At 48.1% G+C, this 19,275-nt stretch overlaps 2 protein-coding genes across 2 annotated transcripts; one reads left to right on the top strand and one right to left on the bottom strand.

Annotated features, from left to right (window-relative positions):
* Window positions 1–732: 732 nt before the first annotated feature.
* TMEM150C (transmembrane protein 150C) lies at window positions 733–6,024 on the top strand (the record flags this gene model as incomplete). Its single annotated transcript, XM_009580890.1, has 3 exons — window positions 733–876; window positions 3,329–3,506; window positions 5,755–6,024. Coding segments are annotated over 3 exons (531 nt in total), but the record flags the coding sequence as incomplete, so codon positions are not given.
* Window positions 6,025–9,741: 3,717 nt separating this feature from the next.
* Window positions 9,742–15,579, bottom strand: ENOPH1 (enolase-phosphatase 1; the record flags this gene model as incomplete). The annotated part of the gene is made up of 5 exons (XM_009580880.1): window positions 9,742–10,049; window positions 11,138–11,261; window positions 11,546–11,678; window positions 14,477–14,679; window positions 15,441–15,579. Coding segments are annotated over 5 exons (739 nt in total), but the record flags the coding sequence as incomplete, so codon positions are not given.
* Window positions 15,580–19,275: the final 3,696 nt, after the last annotated feature.

The following is a 19,275-nucleotide window of genomic DNA, read 5'->3' as shown; positions in this document are numbered from 1 at the left end:
GTGTTCCTTAGGTCTCAGTCCTAGGGCCAGTTCTGTTTATCAACGATCTGGATGCAGGAGTTGAATGCACCATTAGCAAGTTTGCTGATGATACCAAACTGGAAGGTGCTGTTGACTCTCTTGAGGGGCAAGATGCCTTGCAGAGGGATCTAGATAGACGAGAGCATTGCGCAATGATTAATGGGATGAAATTTAACAAGCTGAAATGCCGGATTCTGCACCTAGGACAGAATAACGCCAACCACAAATATAAATTGGGAGAGCAGTGGCTGGAGACCAGCCCTGCAGAAAGGAATCATACATTTTCTAATACAGATGGGGTTTGACATACCTCCTCCAAGAGAGCTCAGTGCTCATGAGTGGAGTGGAACTTGATGCAAGCCCAGCTACCGCAATGTGAATGCATGGTGTGTATGTGATAGACTGTGTGCTGGGAGCTTCACAGGCAAATAGGAAGGTGCTCTTCTTTTCCCCAGAAAACTTGCAACCCAGCTCCTAGACAAAATATCATGAGAAAAGGAAATGTGGGAGCTTGGCGTAACTGGATTACAAGAGAAATGCTTCCTGTGCTTAGTCTCATCCATGACTAAGCGGGAGGGAGCCATGCAGAAGCACGAAGCTAGCCGGCCTGCAGTGAGCTCTCCGCTCTGGGTGGAAAGAGGGTGGGGGGGTCCATGAGCCCCCAGCCAGGTGGTTACTGCAGCATGATCTACCTAATGACGCACCTTGCATTCTGTGTCCTTCTCAGCGCTTGTTGTGGCTGTCCTGCGCTTCATTCAGCTGAAGCCGAAGCTGCTAAACCCTTGGCTGAACATCAGCGGCCTGGTGGCTTTATGCTTGGCCTCTTTTGGGATGACCCTACTCGGCAACTTTCAGGTACTGCACTTCAGGCTCGGACCGCTGTGTCTGTGCTGTGAGGTTCCTGCTTTTCTAGCAGATCTGCTTAGGCCTTTGAACTATCTGTGATGTGAGCTTGGGAGATAACATGTCTGGCTGTGCCCCAGCCCTCCTTGTACCTGCTCTGCCACCTCTATCTCCCACTTACGTGGCTCTAATGACATGCTGAGATGAAGGGCCACAATAATTTTTCACCTATTCCCAGCCGAATTTGCACCTGCATGCTTACACTTGACCTGCCGAGAGCCAGAGCAGGGAACCTATTGAATCTCTTGAGCCCTGTGGGCTGGCACAGATGGTCCTGGGTAAAAAGATTGAGCTGGAAGTTTACGTATGCATCTGTGCAAACAGATGAACAGCTGCCCATACAGATCTAGCAGACAGTTCAGTGTCCTTCGTTTAAAACATATGTTGTTTAAATCTACCTCCTGCTTGTCCTCAGACTGGCCACAAGAGGGACATGGCAGAGGAGTGCTACGACTTACCCTAATGTGACGGATGCCTGGATGAGGTCCCTCCGATTCTTGATCTGTTCTGCAATATCATACAAACAAACAAACAAGCTGTCAGTGCCACAACGTTGCTCTGTAGGATTGGGTGTCCACTGTGAACATGAGTGTGTCTGTTAGGTCTGCAGTGAAAATCAAGGCATTAGAGTCATTGGCACTTGGGTTTCCCCATCCCTTTGCTGTCTCTGATGCTCTGCCTCTCACTAGGGTGCAAGTAATGACCCCCAATAATGGCAGGAATTGAGAAATGTCAGTGTAGGCTGGCTTCTTTCCTGGCTTTGCAGGCAGGGAGCTGTTTTTCCTGCCAAAACAGAAAAGGTACTTGTTTTGTGAAGGGTGAGTACCCGTTTGGCTTGTGGAGCAATTGCAGGAACTTCATGTTCTTTACAGTAATCTTTTTTTTTCCTTTTTTTTTTTTTTTTTTTCTTTTTCCATGAATGAGGTGTGAGATAATGTTACTGTTTTGGACCTGGTCTTCCTAACTCCACAGCACAAGCTAAAAACTTGGAGTCTTGTTTTTTCATGAGAGCTTCCCAGCTAGGAACTATGAGGCTTTTGTAACAGCCTTGTCTAAGTGTGAGAAGAGTATTTCTAGTACAGGGCAGGCACTAGGAAGCAATTTCAACCTCTCCTTCCTTTTTTTGCTCCTCAGAGCAAATGATTGTTATTTAAAAGTGGATACTTTGAATCATGCCTGGTTATAAATTCTGAACTAATTATCCACTCCCTGTTAGTTACCTGTGTCCTTCCTTAGATCTTTTGCCAAACCATGAAAGTATATGGTAATGAGACCTTAGTCCATGCTTTTCCCTGCCTGACTGCTAAGCTGAATGTGGCATTAAATCATATTTCTGGAAAATTACAGATTGGGTGTGTTAGAGGGACATTATGGCTGTGAGTCCCTTGCAGTGTAGGCTACCTTGGGAAAGGCAGCTTGATCCCATTTTTTGCCTCTACTATGATTTCGACCTACCCTTGAAAAAAAATTCAAGGTAGGGAGGAGAGGGGAGAGATCAGTGGAGGCTCAGTAACTAGATTATGTCTTGTTGGATGGGAATTTGTTAAATCACCGAACAGGAATCAAGGCTGCAGGGAGGAATTACAGACTGCTGGTTTCTTTTCTAGAAAAGCCTCAGAGGCAGAGGGAAAAGGGAAACTGTTTGGCGTAAGTCTTGTCCGTGCTGAGCTTTCTGAATGGATTTGCAGCCTCAAGGGATCTCTTTGCAGATTCTTACTCATTGAACCTGGCTGTCCTTTTTCCTTGCAGTATTGCACAGTCACTGAGACTCGTGACACAGAAGCCCAAGGAACAGAGAAGCACTTGCACTCCAGAGAAGTTGTGTTCATATTGCCTCAGACCCCATTGGTCGAGGATGGGCAGGAGAGGGAACAGGCAGTCAAGCTTTATGGTGGAAGAAACTTGTCAAACCAGGAGCATGCGTCTGTGTTTTGGCTTGTGCTAGCTCAATGGAGGTGTCAGGGCTCTGGCTACCCTCTGCCCCAGGCAGCACTGCTCCATGCAACTGGCACTGAAGGTTGCACAGTTTGCCTCCATTGCAGGGACTGTACAAGACCCCAGTGGGTTGTCCTTGCCTGCTCTGGCCATCACATCAAGCCAGGGAAGGATTTACTTCTGAGCTCTGCATTGATGAGTCTTGTCAGGGAGCTGTGGAGGCAGTCCCCAAGCAACTGCATTTTCCACCATGCTTGGGCTTTGGGCAGAAGATCTGCTTGACTGTGACAGCTGTCAACTCATCTTGGTTATGTTACACCTTACACCTCTGCCAGAAGAAATGATGCAGCATCTCTGTCTCACACCCCAGTGATTCCCACTGTCCTCTATCCCACGCCAGCAGCAATCCAAGGTAGCTAGCAGACAATTCCTGTTGTGTCCAAACAATCACCGTTTTGTTTGTTCCTAGCTTTCCAACGATGAGGAGATCCACAATGTGGGCACGTCGCTGACCTTTGGCTTTGGGACCTTGGCGTGCTGGATCCAGTCTGCCCTCACCCTCAAGATCAACCTGAAGAATGAGGGACGGAAAGTTGGGATTCCACGAGTCGCCCTGTCGGCCAGCATCACCCTCTGCGTAGTGCTCTGTATCCTTTTGTCCTGCTCCCTGGGAAGCCAGGTATCATATGTGTGCGACACTCTCTGCAGCAGGGAACACTGGCTTTTCTCACATCCGTCCTAGGATCTCAAAGCGTTTAGGAATGCTGCTCAGCTTTTCTTCATGGCATGATCCTATGATTGGCTCATTTTGCTACTTGTTTTACCAGGATGCACTGCTTCACAGATGGGCTCACTTCCTTCATAAGTGTTTCTAAAACTTCTTAGTGATATCCGAAGTGGTTACAATATTTTATAGTATCTGTGCGATTTAATGGCACTACTGCTTACCTTACGCAGTAGCATTTAAGATTATGCAAAATATTGAGATAAAAATTCTCAGGAGAACAAATGAACAAGGGAAGAAATAAGGTTTCTGAAGATGAGAAGATTTTGATGTGTTTTGTTGACATGCTCCAGGGTGCTACATCCAGCTCTGCCTTTTAAGATGGTTATCACAGTCAAGAGCTGCTGGGTCTTGAGGACTTTGGACTAGGTGCTTTACAAATGGGATTTGGGCTGTGGGGTCTGTGGTCACTCATGTATGTACATGTGGCTTCCTCCCCACCTTCTGCCTGTCAGCCCCACTCCAGCCCTTCTGTTTGCACCAGCACTCACGTGCCCTGGGTGCTTGTTTAGGGTGGATCCATTCACTGCATAGTTGCAGCAACGTTAGTGCTGGGATAAGCAAGAGGGCAGGAATAAATGGTGAGGAATAAACTAATCCCCCTCTTCAGGGAACAGCCTGTTCTTAAAACAATTCCTTAGCCATTTGGCTGGTTTTGAACATTTCAGCCAGTGTCCAGAGGAATAGCAGATTGGTGTGAAGATGTACCGACAGTCGCCTCTTAAGCTTCCTTGGAAAAATTTCTAGCTGAGCATCATGCTTTGGTGTACGTAACATAGGAGTTTGCCCGGTTCTTGTGGTGCTCCCCTCCTCCCCTTGCCCCAAGCCCATAGCTCCCCCAGGGTGTGTCTGGGGTAGGGTTGCGTGCGAGGATCTGGGCCAGGCTCCTGCTGTGGAGGTTTCTGCCAGGCTGGGAGCAGGAGCACCCAGGTAAGCCAGGGCGTAGCTGCTCCTGTACTGACATGCTGGGTGCTCCCAGCCAAGCCTTCCCCAGCCGGCTACTTGGTACTGAAAGCCTTGGGCCCTCTGTGGAGGGGGGCAGGCTGAGGCAAGAGTCCCATTCTGCCCCCCACCCCATACTGGCTTTGCAAAGGATGGGGCTGGCTCCCCATCTTATGCAGCTTGTGCATAACCCTTGCACTACTTGGGAAAGTAGAAGATCCTTAAAGCCAGACAGAGAATGCTGTTTGCTGAAATGAAGCTTTGGTTGCTGACAGTAAGCCCAAGATGAAAAGTCTCTGATTACCTGCTTTGTGCAGTTAAAACATGGGAGAGGCTGCTTGTTTGTTTGTTTTATCTGTGAAGATGTGTGATCCTGCATTCTTGGAGTGCAGAGGAAATCCAGAGAGACAGGAGAGACAGTAGGTTTAGAGGAGATGTGCATGGGGCTGGGGCAGGTCCCCAGCTCAGGAAGATGTCCTCTGCTTTAGGGGAGCTGAGAATTGCTTTTATGGAGTATTCCATAAACACAACCCGAGGCACAGCAGTGAGACCCTGATGCCAGGCAATATGTGGTCCAAGCACACGGGTACATAAGCCTGGAGGACAGTTTCTGGCTCTGACAGTGTTCTTTTTCCTTTTAGTGTAACATGCCATACTCTGTAGACTGATACTTCCAGATTTCACAGGAGGGGATGACTTTGCAGGTGATCTAAACAGAATGAAAGATTATACAGTGTAGGTTGAAAGGTGTTCCCATTGCTTGCAGTGCAAAGATCTGATCCAGTTCCCGCTCGGAGGCTCCTGACAAATAGAGGCCCACAGCCAGATCCCCGGCTTGCTGGCTCTGTCACTGGCTAGTTGGATGTTCAAGCAAGTCCTGACTTCTCTGTACCTAAGTCTTTCCCTTTGTAAACGTTTATCAGCCTGAATTGGAATCAGGAAGCCCTGGTCCGTATAGGAGAGCTGCTGCACTCCATGGACATTGTTGGGACACGTGACATCCCTTCCATCTCTGGCACCACATTCACGCTCTCCTGATGATGGCTGGCTGGGATGACTGTCATCCGTGTGACTTTGATCGTTAAGATTTTATTGTCTTCCCTGTTGGCTTTCTCTCATTCTGGTCAGTGTTTCTCCTCCCATAGTTCTCCTTGACTTTCATCTTCCAGATTTCATCCTCATGGCGCAGGGCGTCCACATGCATGCTTCCAGGATCCAGTGGGCCCTGGTGATGTGCTTTCTGTGCTACTTTGGCACCTTTGCAGTGGAGTTCAGGCACTACAGATTTGAGATCATTTGCTCTGAGTACCAGGAAAACTTTCTGAGCTTTTCCGAAAGCTTATCGGAAGCCTCCGAGTACCAGACAGATCAGGTGTAGCCTGACCTCTGGCAGGGGGGAGGGGGGCAGGTGTGGTCTCATGGGTTAAACATGACCTCATTTACACTTTTTTGATGAGTTTGTTTTCATGTGCAATCATGATCGTATTGCCAAAGGGCTCTGAGGGTGGCTATCTCATTAAGAGCCAAACAAAAATAGCTGTCTGCTGAAAGCAGAGTGGATCTTTCTCAGCAGCAGCAGGAGAGAGCACAAGCTGTTTAGTTTGTGCTACCAGTGACTCTTTCTGAGTGGCTCTGTCACACTCCTGTTGTTCAAAACATTCAACAGCTAGTCCTCGCAATGCCCCTCCAAGACAGGCACTCCTCAACTTGTTCTGCAGAGAAGGAGATGAAGGAAACGGACTTCGGGCACCAAGAGCCTTCAGGAGTTGCTGGTTCCCGATTCACCAGACTGCATCTTTCGTGTGTTTCTTGCATTGTTTTCTTTGCTGCCAACTGATGTAACTTGGTAGGGTGAGAAAGTACAGCTGTTTCTTCTGGACTTGGAATCAGGCAGCAGAAGACCCCAACTGAACTGGCTTTTATGGCAAGCAGGCAGGCATTTCTTCCAGCAGCTGACGGCAAAGCCGGGTTTGGGAAAAACTGTGCTGTGATCAGGAAGTGAGACTTGGCCGATGCTGCCTTGTAGCTGGGCAGACTGTCCCCAGGCCAGAGGAGATGGCACAGTGTGGTGCAGTGCTCGGCTTCATGTTTCAGACTCAACGGTGGGGACTGGTGGAAGCGAGGTGCTGAATTAAGATGGGAATGCCTCTGTGCTGTGAAGATGACCCAGAAAAGGCTGCTCTTTGTAAGTGTGTAGTGCTTCCACCACATATCGTGTGTAATACTTCAAAAGATTTTTTTGTTCTCTGAGAGGGAGAACACTGTATTAGAGACACTGGGCTTGCCTGCAATGAGAACAGAACTGTTGCAGGTGGTTCTGGGCATAGGGTTTGGTTTTGCTCCTTGTGCACTTAGAAGTCAAACTTCAGACAGGCTGACACTAGACATGGGCTCCGGACACCTTAGTGTGGCCAGTTGTCCTGAGTGGAGTCTGCCACAGGTTTAAGCGGGCTTCCAAGGTGCAGGGAGGCAGTTCTGCCCTGGAGGTTGGGTGATGTGGCCTGAGGTGCAGGAAGGGAACAGCAAAACCAGAAGAGCTTCTCCCTCCCCGAAGGGAGGTTTTTCAAACAGAAAAAGCAGGAGCTCAAAGCCCCTGTTTGAAAACCTGATTTTGGGAAAGCTGCTGTATGGGCTGGGCAGGGGAGCGATGGGAGTTGCTTCTCATGAACATAGCTCCTGTTTTCCTCCACAAGTCAGGCTCAGCTTAGGTTTGCATCTTGTCTGAGCTGCAGGAAAATAAGCAGAAATTAAAACAGTGGCAAAAGGCATTTGAAGGGGAACTTGTACCACACTGTGGCATTTCTGACAGAGAGGGAAAAGGCACGAGGGCATTCAGTCTTCTGCAAAGGTCAGAGGCCTCTCCTGAAAGGAGAAACAGTTGTCAAAACCAGTGTAAGTAGAAAGCTTTCAGCCAGCCCTTTACTTTATTTTCTGTGGGCCAAAATTTGTTCTCAGGCAGCTGTGTTATAAATCCAGAGCATCTCCAGCCAATGGAGGCTTGTCATTGGACTGCTGAAGGTCTCCTCCTTGTAGCTGTGTCATTAGTGGGAAGCTCTCCTGGAGGGACGTGCTAAGGGTGGCTCAAGGGCACAGCAGCTTAAGGCGCAGGGCTCCCCAGCAGCCCATCTGGGGAGCTCCTCCTGGGTGAGGGCAGGAGGGGACAACCTGGAGAAGACGCAGGTGGGGATCCTCTTACATGGGCACACACAATGCATATGGAGCACAAAATAGCAATTTGTTTTAAGGGTGTTTTACTGTAAATAGTCGACTGTGACTTTTTTTTTAAAATCAATTAATACTTTCAGTTTATCATTTTCTATTTTGTAATTTTATCAAAGGAAAAAAAAGATTATGTTTGTGATTCCCCCCCTGCTTCTCCTTTCTCTCCTTTTCCTATATGCAATCCAAACTGAACTTCAGGTTTTTGGTGATAACTCTGTACATTTCTTAGAGTATTTCTAACAGCACATTTCAGTACAACTAAATGACAACTGATATACACTGAAACATGACCACTAAATAAAGTGCTTTTATGGAGAAAGTGAGTTTTATTTTTGTCCCCTACTCCATGCATAGCTTTCTGATGGCAAAGGCAAAACAAAAGGTGAGTATTTACAGTGTCATGATTAAAATTAACACTTAAGGAAGCCAGGGACTATTCAGCCATGCAGATACACTTATTGTAACAGTGCTAATTAGCAGGCTTTTTCTAGGAGGAGGATCACACTCATTACACAACCCAGAAGGGCATCCAGACTAGCTGCCTCACAGCCTTACCTGCTACCATCAAAGTTTTAGAAGGGCAATGCGGGCATGATGTGGTTTCCTCCCAAAATGCCTGTCTCTTGCTTGTTCTCTATACAGCAGCCTCCCTCAACAGGGACAGCTGTAGGTAGATCAGAACTCAGGAAGGCAACACGCGCATTAGTATTGTATTTTGGCCGTCCGTGAGCAGCCACGCAGAAATGAGTAAGTAGGAAGTGACACCCATGCATGAAGTGCAAGCAGCAGGGAACTGGGGTTTCTGACTGCCTCTACCTCCACTATTAGTAGGTATAACCTAGCTGTGGCTTTCACTCCTGCACCCCCACTGAGCCCCTACTGAAATCGTAAGACAGGCAGGGAGGTAATACAGCTTCCTTGGTAGGACAGAGTTGTCTGCCTTAAAGAAAGGACTGTGGAGGGCGAAAGCAGGAAAACAAAGTGTTCACAGGTTTAAAAAAAAGAGATTTGGCTTTAGGTGCTGAGATCACTGGTGATAGGCAGGAAGGCTAAATACTGGGATGGAGTGAACACAATGAAAGCAAAGTTGTGTTTTTATTTACTACATTAGGAAAAGCTCCATGACCATCTGATATAAATTGGCACAATTTAGGTAGGATGGGTGAAAAGGTCAGGGTTTTAATTCTCATTAAATGCAGCAGGATGTGTCCCTCAGGAGCAGTTGTTTGTCAAGGTTTGCTCACAGCTGACCAGCGCTATGAACGGGTGACAGGGTGATGTTGGCTACTGAGAAGGAGCTCCATGGGTTAGTGCTAAGGGAGATGCTTCAGAAACGCAGTCAAGCTGACTTTAGTGTTCACCCAGTTGGATCCCATAGCCCAGCACCACGATGCAGCAGTGAGGTGGGTCTAGAATTTAATTTTTAAAGCTATATTCATGTATACTCTACTTCATTCTGGTAGGCTGGCTGTGTAGCTCTAAGCAGCTTCCATAGGCAAGTTGTACTGGTTTGTACATAGAGCTGCTGTGGATATAGCCAAGGTTTAAGTTGTTCCTGGTCTAAAGAGCTTGCCTGCAGCAAGGGCTGGCTTTTTCTATGGCAGCCCAAACCTACTGTATTATAGCCCACATTTGGTATTTTCCTTTGGGCATCCTAACCGCCTAACTTTGAAAGTTTTGACTTAGCCAGCAACCCCATCTGCAGGTAGAAGCTCATATCCCCTCACGGTCCCTGGAGGTCCTTCTGGGACAGGGGCACGTACACTTCGTTTGCAGACTGTTTCTAAAAACGACGGAGCTCGTGGTGGGGGTCTGAAGGAAGCACCCCCTAAGCTAATTGCTAGCTGGAAAAGGGGCGGAACCGCAGGGCTCATGCGTGCTGCTCCTCACTCTGTTCCCAGCTCCAGCTGGCTGCTGCAGGCCTCCGTCCTAGTGCATGAGGGAGCCCACACCATACTCCCCATCCGTAACTGCCTGCATTAGTCATGGGTCCAAGACATGATGTGGGTTTGGTTTTAAATTCTGATTATGGACAAAATTACCTAATGTTATACAAGGACAATTCAGGTGAAGCACAGTCTTTTGTGCGTGCACCGCTTTCCCTAAGTGGAGGAAGGCAGGAAAAGTTCGGTGAAAGATGAGATGAGGCTGTAATACGATTTCTCATCGTCCGTCAGTCCTGCGTTGCCTGGTCTGATCACCACAGCCACATGAGTATCCGCTTCCTCGGCCGCGTTGGCTTCTGAAACAAACAGAGGTGGAGAGAGTGGAGATGAGGTGTGCTTACCGACCTCTCTACATGAAGGTCTTTAAGGCTTGAAGACGCCCCAAAACACTGAAGTGCTTTTAAAGGATGAGACTGAGAGAGCAGCGTTTGCATGTGGCGCTGCAGGGCTCTACAGAGGGACCAGCTCCTGACAGACCTGCTGTGGATGACTCTAGCTGCCACGTAATGTGAGCGGACGGGAGATGGCTGCCTCACCGTCTCCTTCCCACTCCCAGCTGATGGCTGTCCAAGGCACTATGCAGGCAGCACACACCGGCAGCTCAATTCCTGTCACGAAGCTGGGCTGTGGTTGGGCTGTGGCATTAACGAGTCCAACACCCCCTGCCAGGGTGTTGGAACTTCTCACAAGCTTCTTTTGCTCCCCAAGCACAGCAAGAGTCCACAGGAAGACGATACAGGGAAAAGGACGTAACTGCAAGGTCTCACCAACTCTGCTGCCAGGGCTGGGGAAGAGGTAAGGGCTAACTCCTGGGGACTGAGCTGACTTAGACTGAGACAGTGCCATTTCTGCCAGAAAGACAGTTCCAGCAAAGGCAGGAAATTAAATTAGCTTCCTGAGCCTGGCTTTCCAGGGGTCAAGTCTTGGCTACCAAGAGCAATGTTTTCCTGCTGCTGAACTCAACCTAACGGTAAGTGGCACAAAGAACCAGCCACTGTGCGTGCCATGTAGCAGCACAGCAGACATCATCTGTTGCCCCAAGCATGGCTCATGAAAACTACTGACCCTGTTTGTAAATGGGGCATGCCAACTGCTTCAGCAAACGCTCCACTCCGCTTTAACAGCTTCTCCTTGCTTGCTGGTGCAAGGGCAGGTTTTCTACTTGACCTATTTTCCCTCATTGCAGCGCTGCTCACAGATACCCCGCTGCTGTGTGAGAGCCTGCATGTGTAAGGAAGGAGCATGGCAGCAGGTAGGGGATGCCACCAAAGCAAGGTGGTCTGCAGCATTTCTGGGGTGCTTGTGACAAGTCAGCAGCACGCATTTAAAGAACACCTGCCTCCCTCGCACAGGCGAGAGCCAGCAGGACTGGCAGGCCACCTACCTCGAGGGACATCTGTCAGGAAGAGGATGTTGTTGGTGGCACACCCAATACTGGCAGCAATCCTTCTGTAGCTCTCACTTTCTACCTTGGGGCCTATTTTGGTATCAAAGTGGCCGTCAAAGAGCTGAAAGACAGAGAAAAGCAAAGGCGGTTGCTGAGTGCCACCTGAAGAGCAGGGCTAAACCTCACTCCTGAGCAAGACGTCCTCCTTCCTTTCTACCACAGTAATGGGGGGCTGATGCAGCCATGCTAGCGTACTCAGCTGGCTGAGCTTAACTCCCGCGGGTCAAATCCACTGCCCCACCTTCCTGTCCCAGACTATTCACAAAGAGTTACAGCAAGGGCAGTTGTGGGAGGGAAGTGCTCTGGAGAGGGAGAAGCTGTAAGGAAGGTGATAAGGTTATCTACCTCTAGGATATCACCTTCTGTAGAGTGTCCGAACAGAAGCTTCTGGGCTTCAATGCTGCCCGAGGAGTAGATATAGACCTTCATCCCCGCTTCCCGCCACTTCCGGATGGCTGGAACCACGTCCTCGAAGATTCTGGAGCAAAACAGGGCAGCAGGTAAGGGCAAACCCAGAGGCACCTGGATGGAGACCTTTAGCCAGGCACTGTGACAACTGTCCCATTAGTTTGTAAGGGGACTTCATTTTCAACCTGCTCAGGGCTTCTGCAACTAAGGAGTCTCTTTCAGCAGCAGGTGATATATCATTAGCTTCAGCCAACTGAGCAGTTCATTGACTGCTATGCAGACAGCAGCTCTGATGAGCTGTTTCAGACATTTGGCAGGAGTTTCTCCAGCCCCTTCAATTTGGAGAGGGGAGGAAAGGTTGGGGAAAGTAGCATCCTGCCGCTTTTCTCTGCGAGGGAGGAATAAGGGGGAGGACAGAGAAGACAGGCTTCTGCATCCTGAGTCCCACCTGCCTTGCAAGCTACAAAGGTTTCCCTGTTGGTAAGAGCTATGGCTGTAAGCTGCAGCCATATGGGCAAACCCATCCCACAGGTTCAGGCTCTGACCATGTGTAGGGAGGAGCTGAGAGGAGATTGCAGCTGCAGAAGCTAAATGAGTGGCACTGTACGAACTGTTTGAAGCCACAAAACAACTTGGGAAAGGAGTGTCCCCTAAGGGACTGAGGTCAGAGCTACTCTATTCAGCAACTCAGGTTGTACAGTACTACCTGTGGGCCAGATGTGTCCCTGGCTTAACTGCACCGCAGAGGGTGAACCAGCTCCCATTCACTAGGCAGCAGCATCCCTCCCCTTATCCTTCTGGCCTTGCAAAGTGCTGGGAAGGCAAGATATCAGTCTAGCAATGGGCTGACCAGTCTCAAAATGTGAGTTCTGTCTAACTCCCAGGTAGTAGCCGCCCAAAGACAAGCCCCGCAGCGGGGAGCAAAGCTGTGAGAGAGGGAAGGAAGACCAAAGCCAAGGCAACTGCTGCATAACTGCTAACGGATATGTCTGTCAGTTCCCTCATACTATTCTCATTTATACCACAAGATCTCTCGAGTGCTGCACTTACATGTATGTAAAAGCTCTTTGTATGCAAAGGATATTTACAAGATGACCCATGTACTGAGGGAAACTGAAGGCTAGAGGATGCTCAAGAGGGACAAAGTGAGGCTGACAATAAGTCCCTCAATAATACACGTAATGGTTGATAAGGAAAGGCCACAAACAGCCTCGGAAGGGCAGGGAGGGGGTTTGAGTTTGATATGGTAGAAGGATGGAGAGAGAAGCTGGAGGAGATGTGATTCCCAGGGAACCAAGTTTTCATCCCAGTCCAAATCGCAGCCTTCCCACCTGCACTGCACAGCTCTGTGTGGCCACTTGGGCCAAGGCCCAAAGGTACTGCCCCGAAAAGGAGATCTGAGCACCTGAATGCCTGAAGAAAGAGGACTCCAAATAGATGCAAAAGGAGGTGCTGGACTGAGTTTTGCAGACTTGTAGCAATCAGCTGGCCCTTTCTTCATCTCCAGTTTCTTGGCCATCTGCTCAGGGCCTTGTTATGTTATGTATTTAAAAAAAAAAATTCACTTTCTTTCAGTTATTCATTGAATGTCTCTGGTGTCAGCTGAAAATATTTTGAGGTTGTATGGCACCTGCAGAAACTCCCAGCCACCCTCATGTTTTCATGTGCTGAGTTCAGCACCTGGATTTCAGGCACTGATGTGCCAGATAAAGTTGGGCAAGGGGAAGACTTTAGAGATCTCACTCCTTGGATGCTGCCAAGCAGCAAGGGTAACTCCACAGTTTTTGGAACACTATAAAACAATTAGCCCTGTTTTTAAAAAGAAAACCAACAGGATGGCTTGCTTTTGGGTTTTGTTGCTTTCTCTGGTGGATGTTTACATTCTTCTGTGAGGTCTTTTTCTTCTTCCTCATTCTTCCTTTGGCAAAACACTTTGTGAACTAAAGGCTTTGTTTTACTTCCTTAGGAACTTGAAATACATAGTTTAACCAAGTATCTCTCGACCTAAATAAGAAGATCAGGCTTAACTCCAGTTGTCCCTACTTACGCACCCATGTGTTGTGGCTGAAACATAAAGAGGAGCCTGAAGACAAAAAGAATTGGAAAGGCAGAAAATGCTCAGGTAAGAGACAAAGCAGGAGAAAACAACTGAAAGGACCTGACCCTGCAACCCCAGCTTGTTTAGGCTTGTTCCAAAATGTGAGTGCAATTCAGGGATAAAAAATGCAACATGTAAGAAGTTCACACTTGTGCCTTAGTCTCTTAGTTTACCAAGAAATCTCTGTGGAGAAATATTGAGACATTTTCTGAATTTTTAATGCAGAAGATAGTTGTTCCAGATGAACATTCTGCTGGTCGTGGGAGCAGAATCGCCCCATGTCACGCCTCCACTACCTTGTTCTGTTTCTCAGACCCTGTCTCCTTTACAGACCCTGCCCAGGTGGCTGGAGAACTGGCTGTTCCCCAGCATGTACCTGCCAATTATTCCTGAAGAAGAAACACTTTCACCCACTTGTCATCTTCCCAGTGGGGACTGAGACAACTTGGTCAGCGCCGAGGTTACTATAAGCTTTTGGTTCCCTAGATCCAAAGAATAAGCTCAATGGATTTGTGTTTCACTGCATGATCAAGCTTGAAATGAGGTGTCTCCAGTTGGTTCCACGACAGCAGTGCCCTGGCTTAAGCCACGACTGAACGTAAACATATTGGCTTCTCCACCAAAGTAGTAATCCTACTTGCATTTGTATGTGGGGCTGTTTCCAGGAATAGCTTATGCAGCTATTCTGCTAACACATGTTTAGGAAAGATGCACCCCATACCTGCCCCAGGGAAAGGGGCACACAATTACTCACACACACAATTACTCACTCTCCTTTGACATGCCCGGTTGCATAGGCTGCCCTCCACATGTGACCCTGCAGCTGCTTCAGTGCTGTGGTCTTCCTGTCCAGAGACATCTGCCAGTGCACATTGTCTACGACCGCCTGGATGACCCGCTCCAGCTCCTCTTCCCCGCTTCCACTCTCCAAAGGGATCGGCACAACCCCATCCAAGCTGGAGTCCTCCTGAGCCTGGAAATCATCCATGATAAAAAGAGGTGAGAAAAGAGGTAGAGTGGTCTCAACATCTCAATTTAGGAAAGGGGTCTAACACCTGCATCAACGCACCTCCGTGCAGGACACAGCTTGAACTGCTCTTCACATGAAAGGTTACAACATTGTTTGAATGCTTTTCTCAATGGGAAAGTCAGACTTCAGTAGTGTCTAGAAACACTTTCTTGGATTGTACTTTCCAAACCCAACAATTAGCACTACTGTGGTTGTATTGTAAATACTCTAATGAGAATTATATTTGTTTAAGTATTTAATTACTGAAATTAAGGCAAAGAAGCAAATGCATCTGTTGGCTTCAGACAGCCACAGGTCTCAAACTGATGCCACGTCCCTGTACACTGTGGGACAAGTACTCTGCCATCCCTCCATGCTGCTTCCCAAACAGGTGCCTGGAAGCCGCAGGCGGTGGATTCAGCAAGAGAAGGGCACAGTGCAGGCACGAAGCTGAAAAGCCGTGGTTCGATGCCCACTTGGGGGCCATGAAGACCAAGGTGAGCTGAGGGAAGCAGCTGAGCTGCTGCCTGCCAAGCACCAGCCCCTCCACGAGCACAACTCCCGGCTTTGGGTGCAGGAGAATCAGCCCATTGACGCAACCAGCCTCCATGGGGGACAAAGAGAGGTATGGGCTCATGTTGGGTGACTGGGGGAGTCCATGTGACCTGAAGTCTCAGGTATGCTGTGAAAACCTGGAGAGACTCGGTGTAGCTCTGTTACTTAACCTGTTTCCTCAGAAGTCCAACGTCCCGCTGGCACTCCTCCTCCTCCCAGTGAGCGCGCAGATACTCCTTCACGTTGTCTTTGATGTAAGGGAACAAGGTCTCCTGGCAGCACACAAGAAAAACAGGCAGCTCCTTTAACCTGGCAGAGGTAAGGCTGACTTGCTTTTAAAGCAACCGTTTGCACATGCTGGTGTGTACAGTTATTTTCCCTGCTGCAGCCTCCCCTACAGTACTGCAGCTTGTGAAACTGCCTCTCAAGGCTGTCTGCCTGGTCACAGGCCAGAGCCAACCTTGGGCCAAGATTAGTGCAAGTGGATTTTTTGCACAAATGCTTATGTAGCTGCAACTTTTAAATCCCAGGATGGAAAGGTGGGTGATAACTTTTCCTGGGCTTGCCAAAAAATGTCTCAAATGGCAGACATGACCCCAAGTTCCCATCAGCTGAGGAGTACAAGGCTGACTGTGTATGTACTCTGAACTGACAAGTTATACTACTCTATTTTTAATGGGGCACTTGTCCTAACGAAGGTTGTTCTGAAAACACATCTCAACTTCTCACCGGAGCTAGAGGACCTTTTTAAAAAGGAAAGTCTAGTCCAGTGACACTGAGCTCCATAGGACAGTCTCACAAATGAAATGAAACAGGGTTAGGGAGAGGTGCCAGAGGAGAATGACAAACCTTCCCGGAGATCCCAAGGGCAATCAAAAATAATTATGAATTTGCTCTTATTAGTGGTGTTTCACAACTGAGAAGCCACAAGCAGTTGCCATGATGACATCTCTGGGTGTGGGAAGAGCCTCAGGACAACAGGAAGGGCAAGGAGCTCCTTCCATTGGGAACAGAACCAAGTTTTTCTTAACTGGGAAAAATTTGGGATGGGAAAGAGATGGGAGGAAACTAACCTGAGCTCATCTCTCCTCAAAAAATGGCCAGTGATATTTTTCTTCTCACTGTATGTCACCTTTAACTTGTTACTGAATTAAGAAAATGGTGGTCCTGAGAGCGTGATGTGGTGGCAGAACTGCAGGATTTTCTATTACTCCAATATTGTGTTTTCCATTTTGTATATTTTAAAAACAACTTAAATTTAGGGGAAAGGAAAATCTCTTAAATGTCTAGAAAATTGCCACAAACTTGTCCAGGGAAATCAACAGCCTTGTAATACCCCCAGTTACTCTCTTATTTCCTTTATTTGAACTTAGTTGCTTTCAAACTATCTTTTAAATCATGAAGGAAATTGAAGAGTATCCACTGGGAAATGCCACCAACCCACTGACTTGGTTTAACTTCCTGTACAACTCAGATGTCAAAAGGTCCCAATTGCTTTCCGAGAGCAGTGTTTCATGCTCTTGTGCTGACAAAGAAAAACTTCCAAACAGGCTCTGAAACGGCAGTGTATTTTATGATTCAGTGGATTTTAAAAGGGTAAAAGCCTTGGCCCATTGGCAAATGCATTGGTCTGTGGTCCAAGAGGGGACATCCACATGATAGCTGGAGTGGTGGACAGCCAGTGGGACAGATGGTTTATGGATGTCAGGAGTGATCCCAGGCAATGATGTACTAAGTTTAAAAGGCCATGAGTTTGTGTGGAAGAAAGACTCCTTGCATCCTGCAAGGAAATACCTCCATCTCTGAGACTTCAGCTTTCAGCAGAAGTTGGTGCCTGCAAACTCTTGAATAGGTTTAACCAGGGCTTTACTGACCTTTATAAGTTCATCTGCTTCTCTTTTATCTTGGCTAGCAGGAGACCCGAGCCTGCCTGTGCACGGCTCCCATCGCTCTGTCCATCTCCCGTGCATGCCAGGGAGATGTGTGCCATCACCCCACCACACTGCCGGATGGCCAGGCTCCTCGACGACGTCCAGCCCCACATGTGGCTGCCCCAACACAGCTTGGCAGGATGGAGAAACAGCCATCAGCAAGCACAGCTCAACAGCCCTCCTAAGCCTTCGCAACTGCTCACAGCAATGTTACACCCAGTACGGAAACGGTGGTATTTTTACCATCAGTAGACACCCAAGTAGCACGCTGTAATTAGCGCCTGTAGGATTTCAAGCGACCAGGGTCAATTTTCCTCTCAATGTCCATACAAACTGTCAAAAAGTTCAGTGACAATCTGCTTTTACAGGAGAACTGGCAAATCCCAGGGGATGTAGTTTATCAAATTACATGTCTCCCCTGCCATCTACTTTTCTCTGCCAGGGTGGACCCAGCAAAAGAGAAAACTTGGTGACCTCTAACTAGGGACCACCAAATATTCTCTTTCTGGTATCTTTCCTTAATCCACCCATCAGCTGGCTCATTCTATTTCCTGACTTTGCATATTCAATAATTCTAATACTAAAGAAAGGATTAAATAAAATCCTTCAATATTAAAGAATAAAATGCCTGCAGAACCAGCAGTGGAGCTTTTAAAGGGAAATAGAAATCATGGAGGTTAACTGAAAGTCCAAGTGAATTAACTTGTTTCAAGCATTTTCAGGATTTCCAGCAAACTGGGTTTTATTGAAAACCTAACTCATTTGGCCTCCCTGCAACAGAAGGACTTTGGGTAGGAAATTGTCTCAGGCTTATTGCATGTTATTTGCATGACAGCAAAATGGATTCAAGGTGGATATAACCAACTTCGTTGCTGTGTTAGATGTTTAGTAAGAAATCTGAGCTGTTCAAACTGTTTAAATTGAAAGATATCGAGGGGAGGGAGGCTGCTGTAATGCCATCTAGACCTGAAGTTTCTTCAAGAGCACTGGAAGAACATGGACAGGAAAGATGTAGGTCATGTTGTTCATCTGTTAAACTGTGTTAGCAGAAACACCTAGAAGGCCTGGCAAGAGCCTTCAACCCACCGCACATCATGTGGGTCACAAAGCACCTTCTTAAACTACTGGCAAAAAAGATCCACCAAAAGCTATAATGTCTTATGGAGAAATACAGGTTAATGGCAGGAGCAGGGATAATTCCATTCGGTGTCTTAAATACAAGCAAATTGCTCCCTCCTGTGAAGCACACAAGCCTGGTTAGGGACCAAAACCTCTCGGAGAGGAGGGACCTGCAGTAGTTGGAGAACTGCAAATTTTAATAGCATATTTACAGCGTTAATCCCAATGCCTGCTGCTGGCCTTGCAGACTTCCTGGTCTCCTGGCTTCTGCACCTAAACCGACATTTTCAATAGTCTTAAGCCTTCTCCTAGGCCAGGGAAGGCACTCATACATATTCGCTGTTAGTACAATCCTCCTCATGTACTCTTGATGCGCTCTCTGCGCTCCCCTCCCCTTGTACTGGTCCTGTGCATGCTGGAGGAAGGACATACACCTCTGGTGACACGGGAGGCATCTGACTGTACCACCCGTTTGAAGAGAAAAGGCAGCAGATAACCCTGAGAGAGTACTTCAGTCTCTCTGCAAACTCGGGTGATGTGCTGGAGCTCCAGCCATCCGAGCAACAGTGATGCTCGAGGGCTTTTCCTAAATGAGGCTGAGAGCACTCCAACTGCCCTATATCCATGAAAAAAAATCATCTACTGAACTGCCCTGGATCTGAATAGTTCCCTGTTCCCCTGCCCACAAAAGAGGCAGGCAATCAGTAAAACGAGACTTATTTTCTCGTGAGCAATATCCAGAAAAACACAGAAAATGTGTCACGGTTTTACGCTTCTGGAGGAAACTCAGGCCTGCCCTCCGCAGGACTACAGCCCCGGGAGAGGCGCTTCCCCTCCCCCCGCAGGGGGGCCGTGCCAGCGAGGGGGACTTGCAGTCACAGAAATCTGGCCGGCGCAGCGTGCCCCCCCAGCTGCCAGAGCTGGGGGGATCATGATAGTAACGGCGATGCTAACG

This window comes from Fulmarus glacialis, unplaced genomic scaffold (genome assembly GCF_000690835.1).
Source record: "Fulmarus glacialis isolate BGI_N327 unplaced genomic scaffold, ASM69083v1 scaffold43070, whole genome shotgun sequence".
Taxonomy (NCBI): Eukaryota; Metazoa; Chordata; class Aves; order Procellariiformes; family Procellariidae; genus Fulmarus; species Fulmarus glacialis.
The sequence above is the reverse complement of the archived record's forward strand: the minus strand, read 5'-3'. Positions and strand labels throughout refer to the sequence as shown.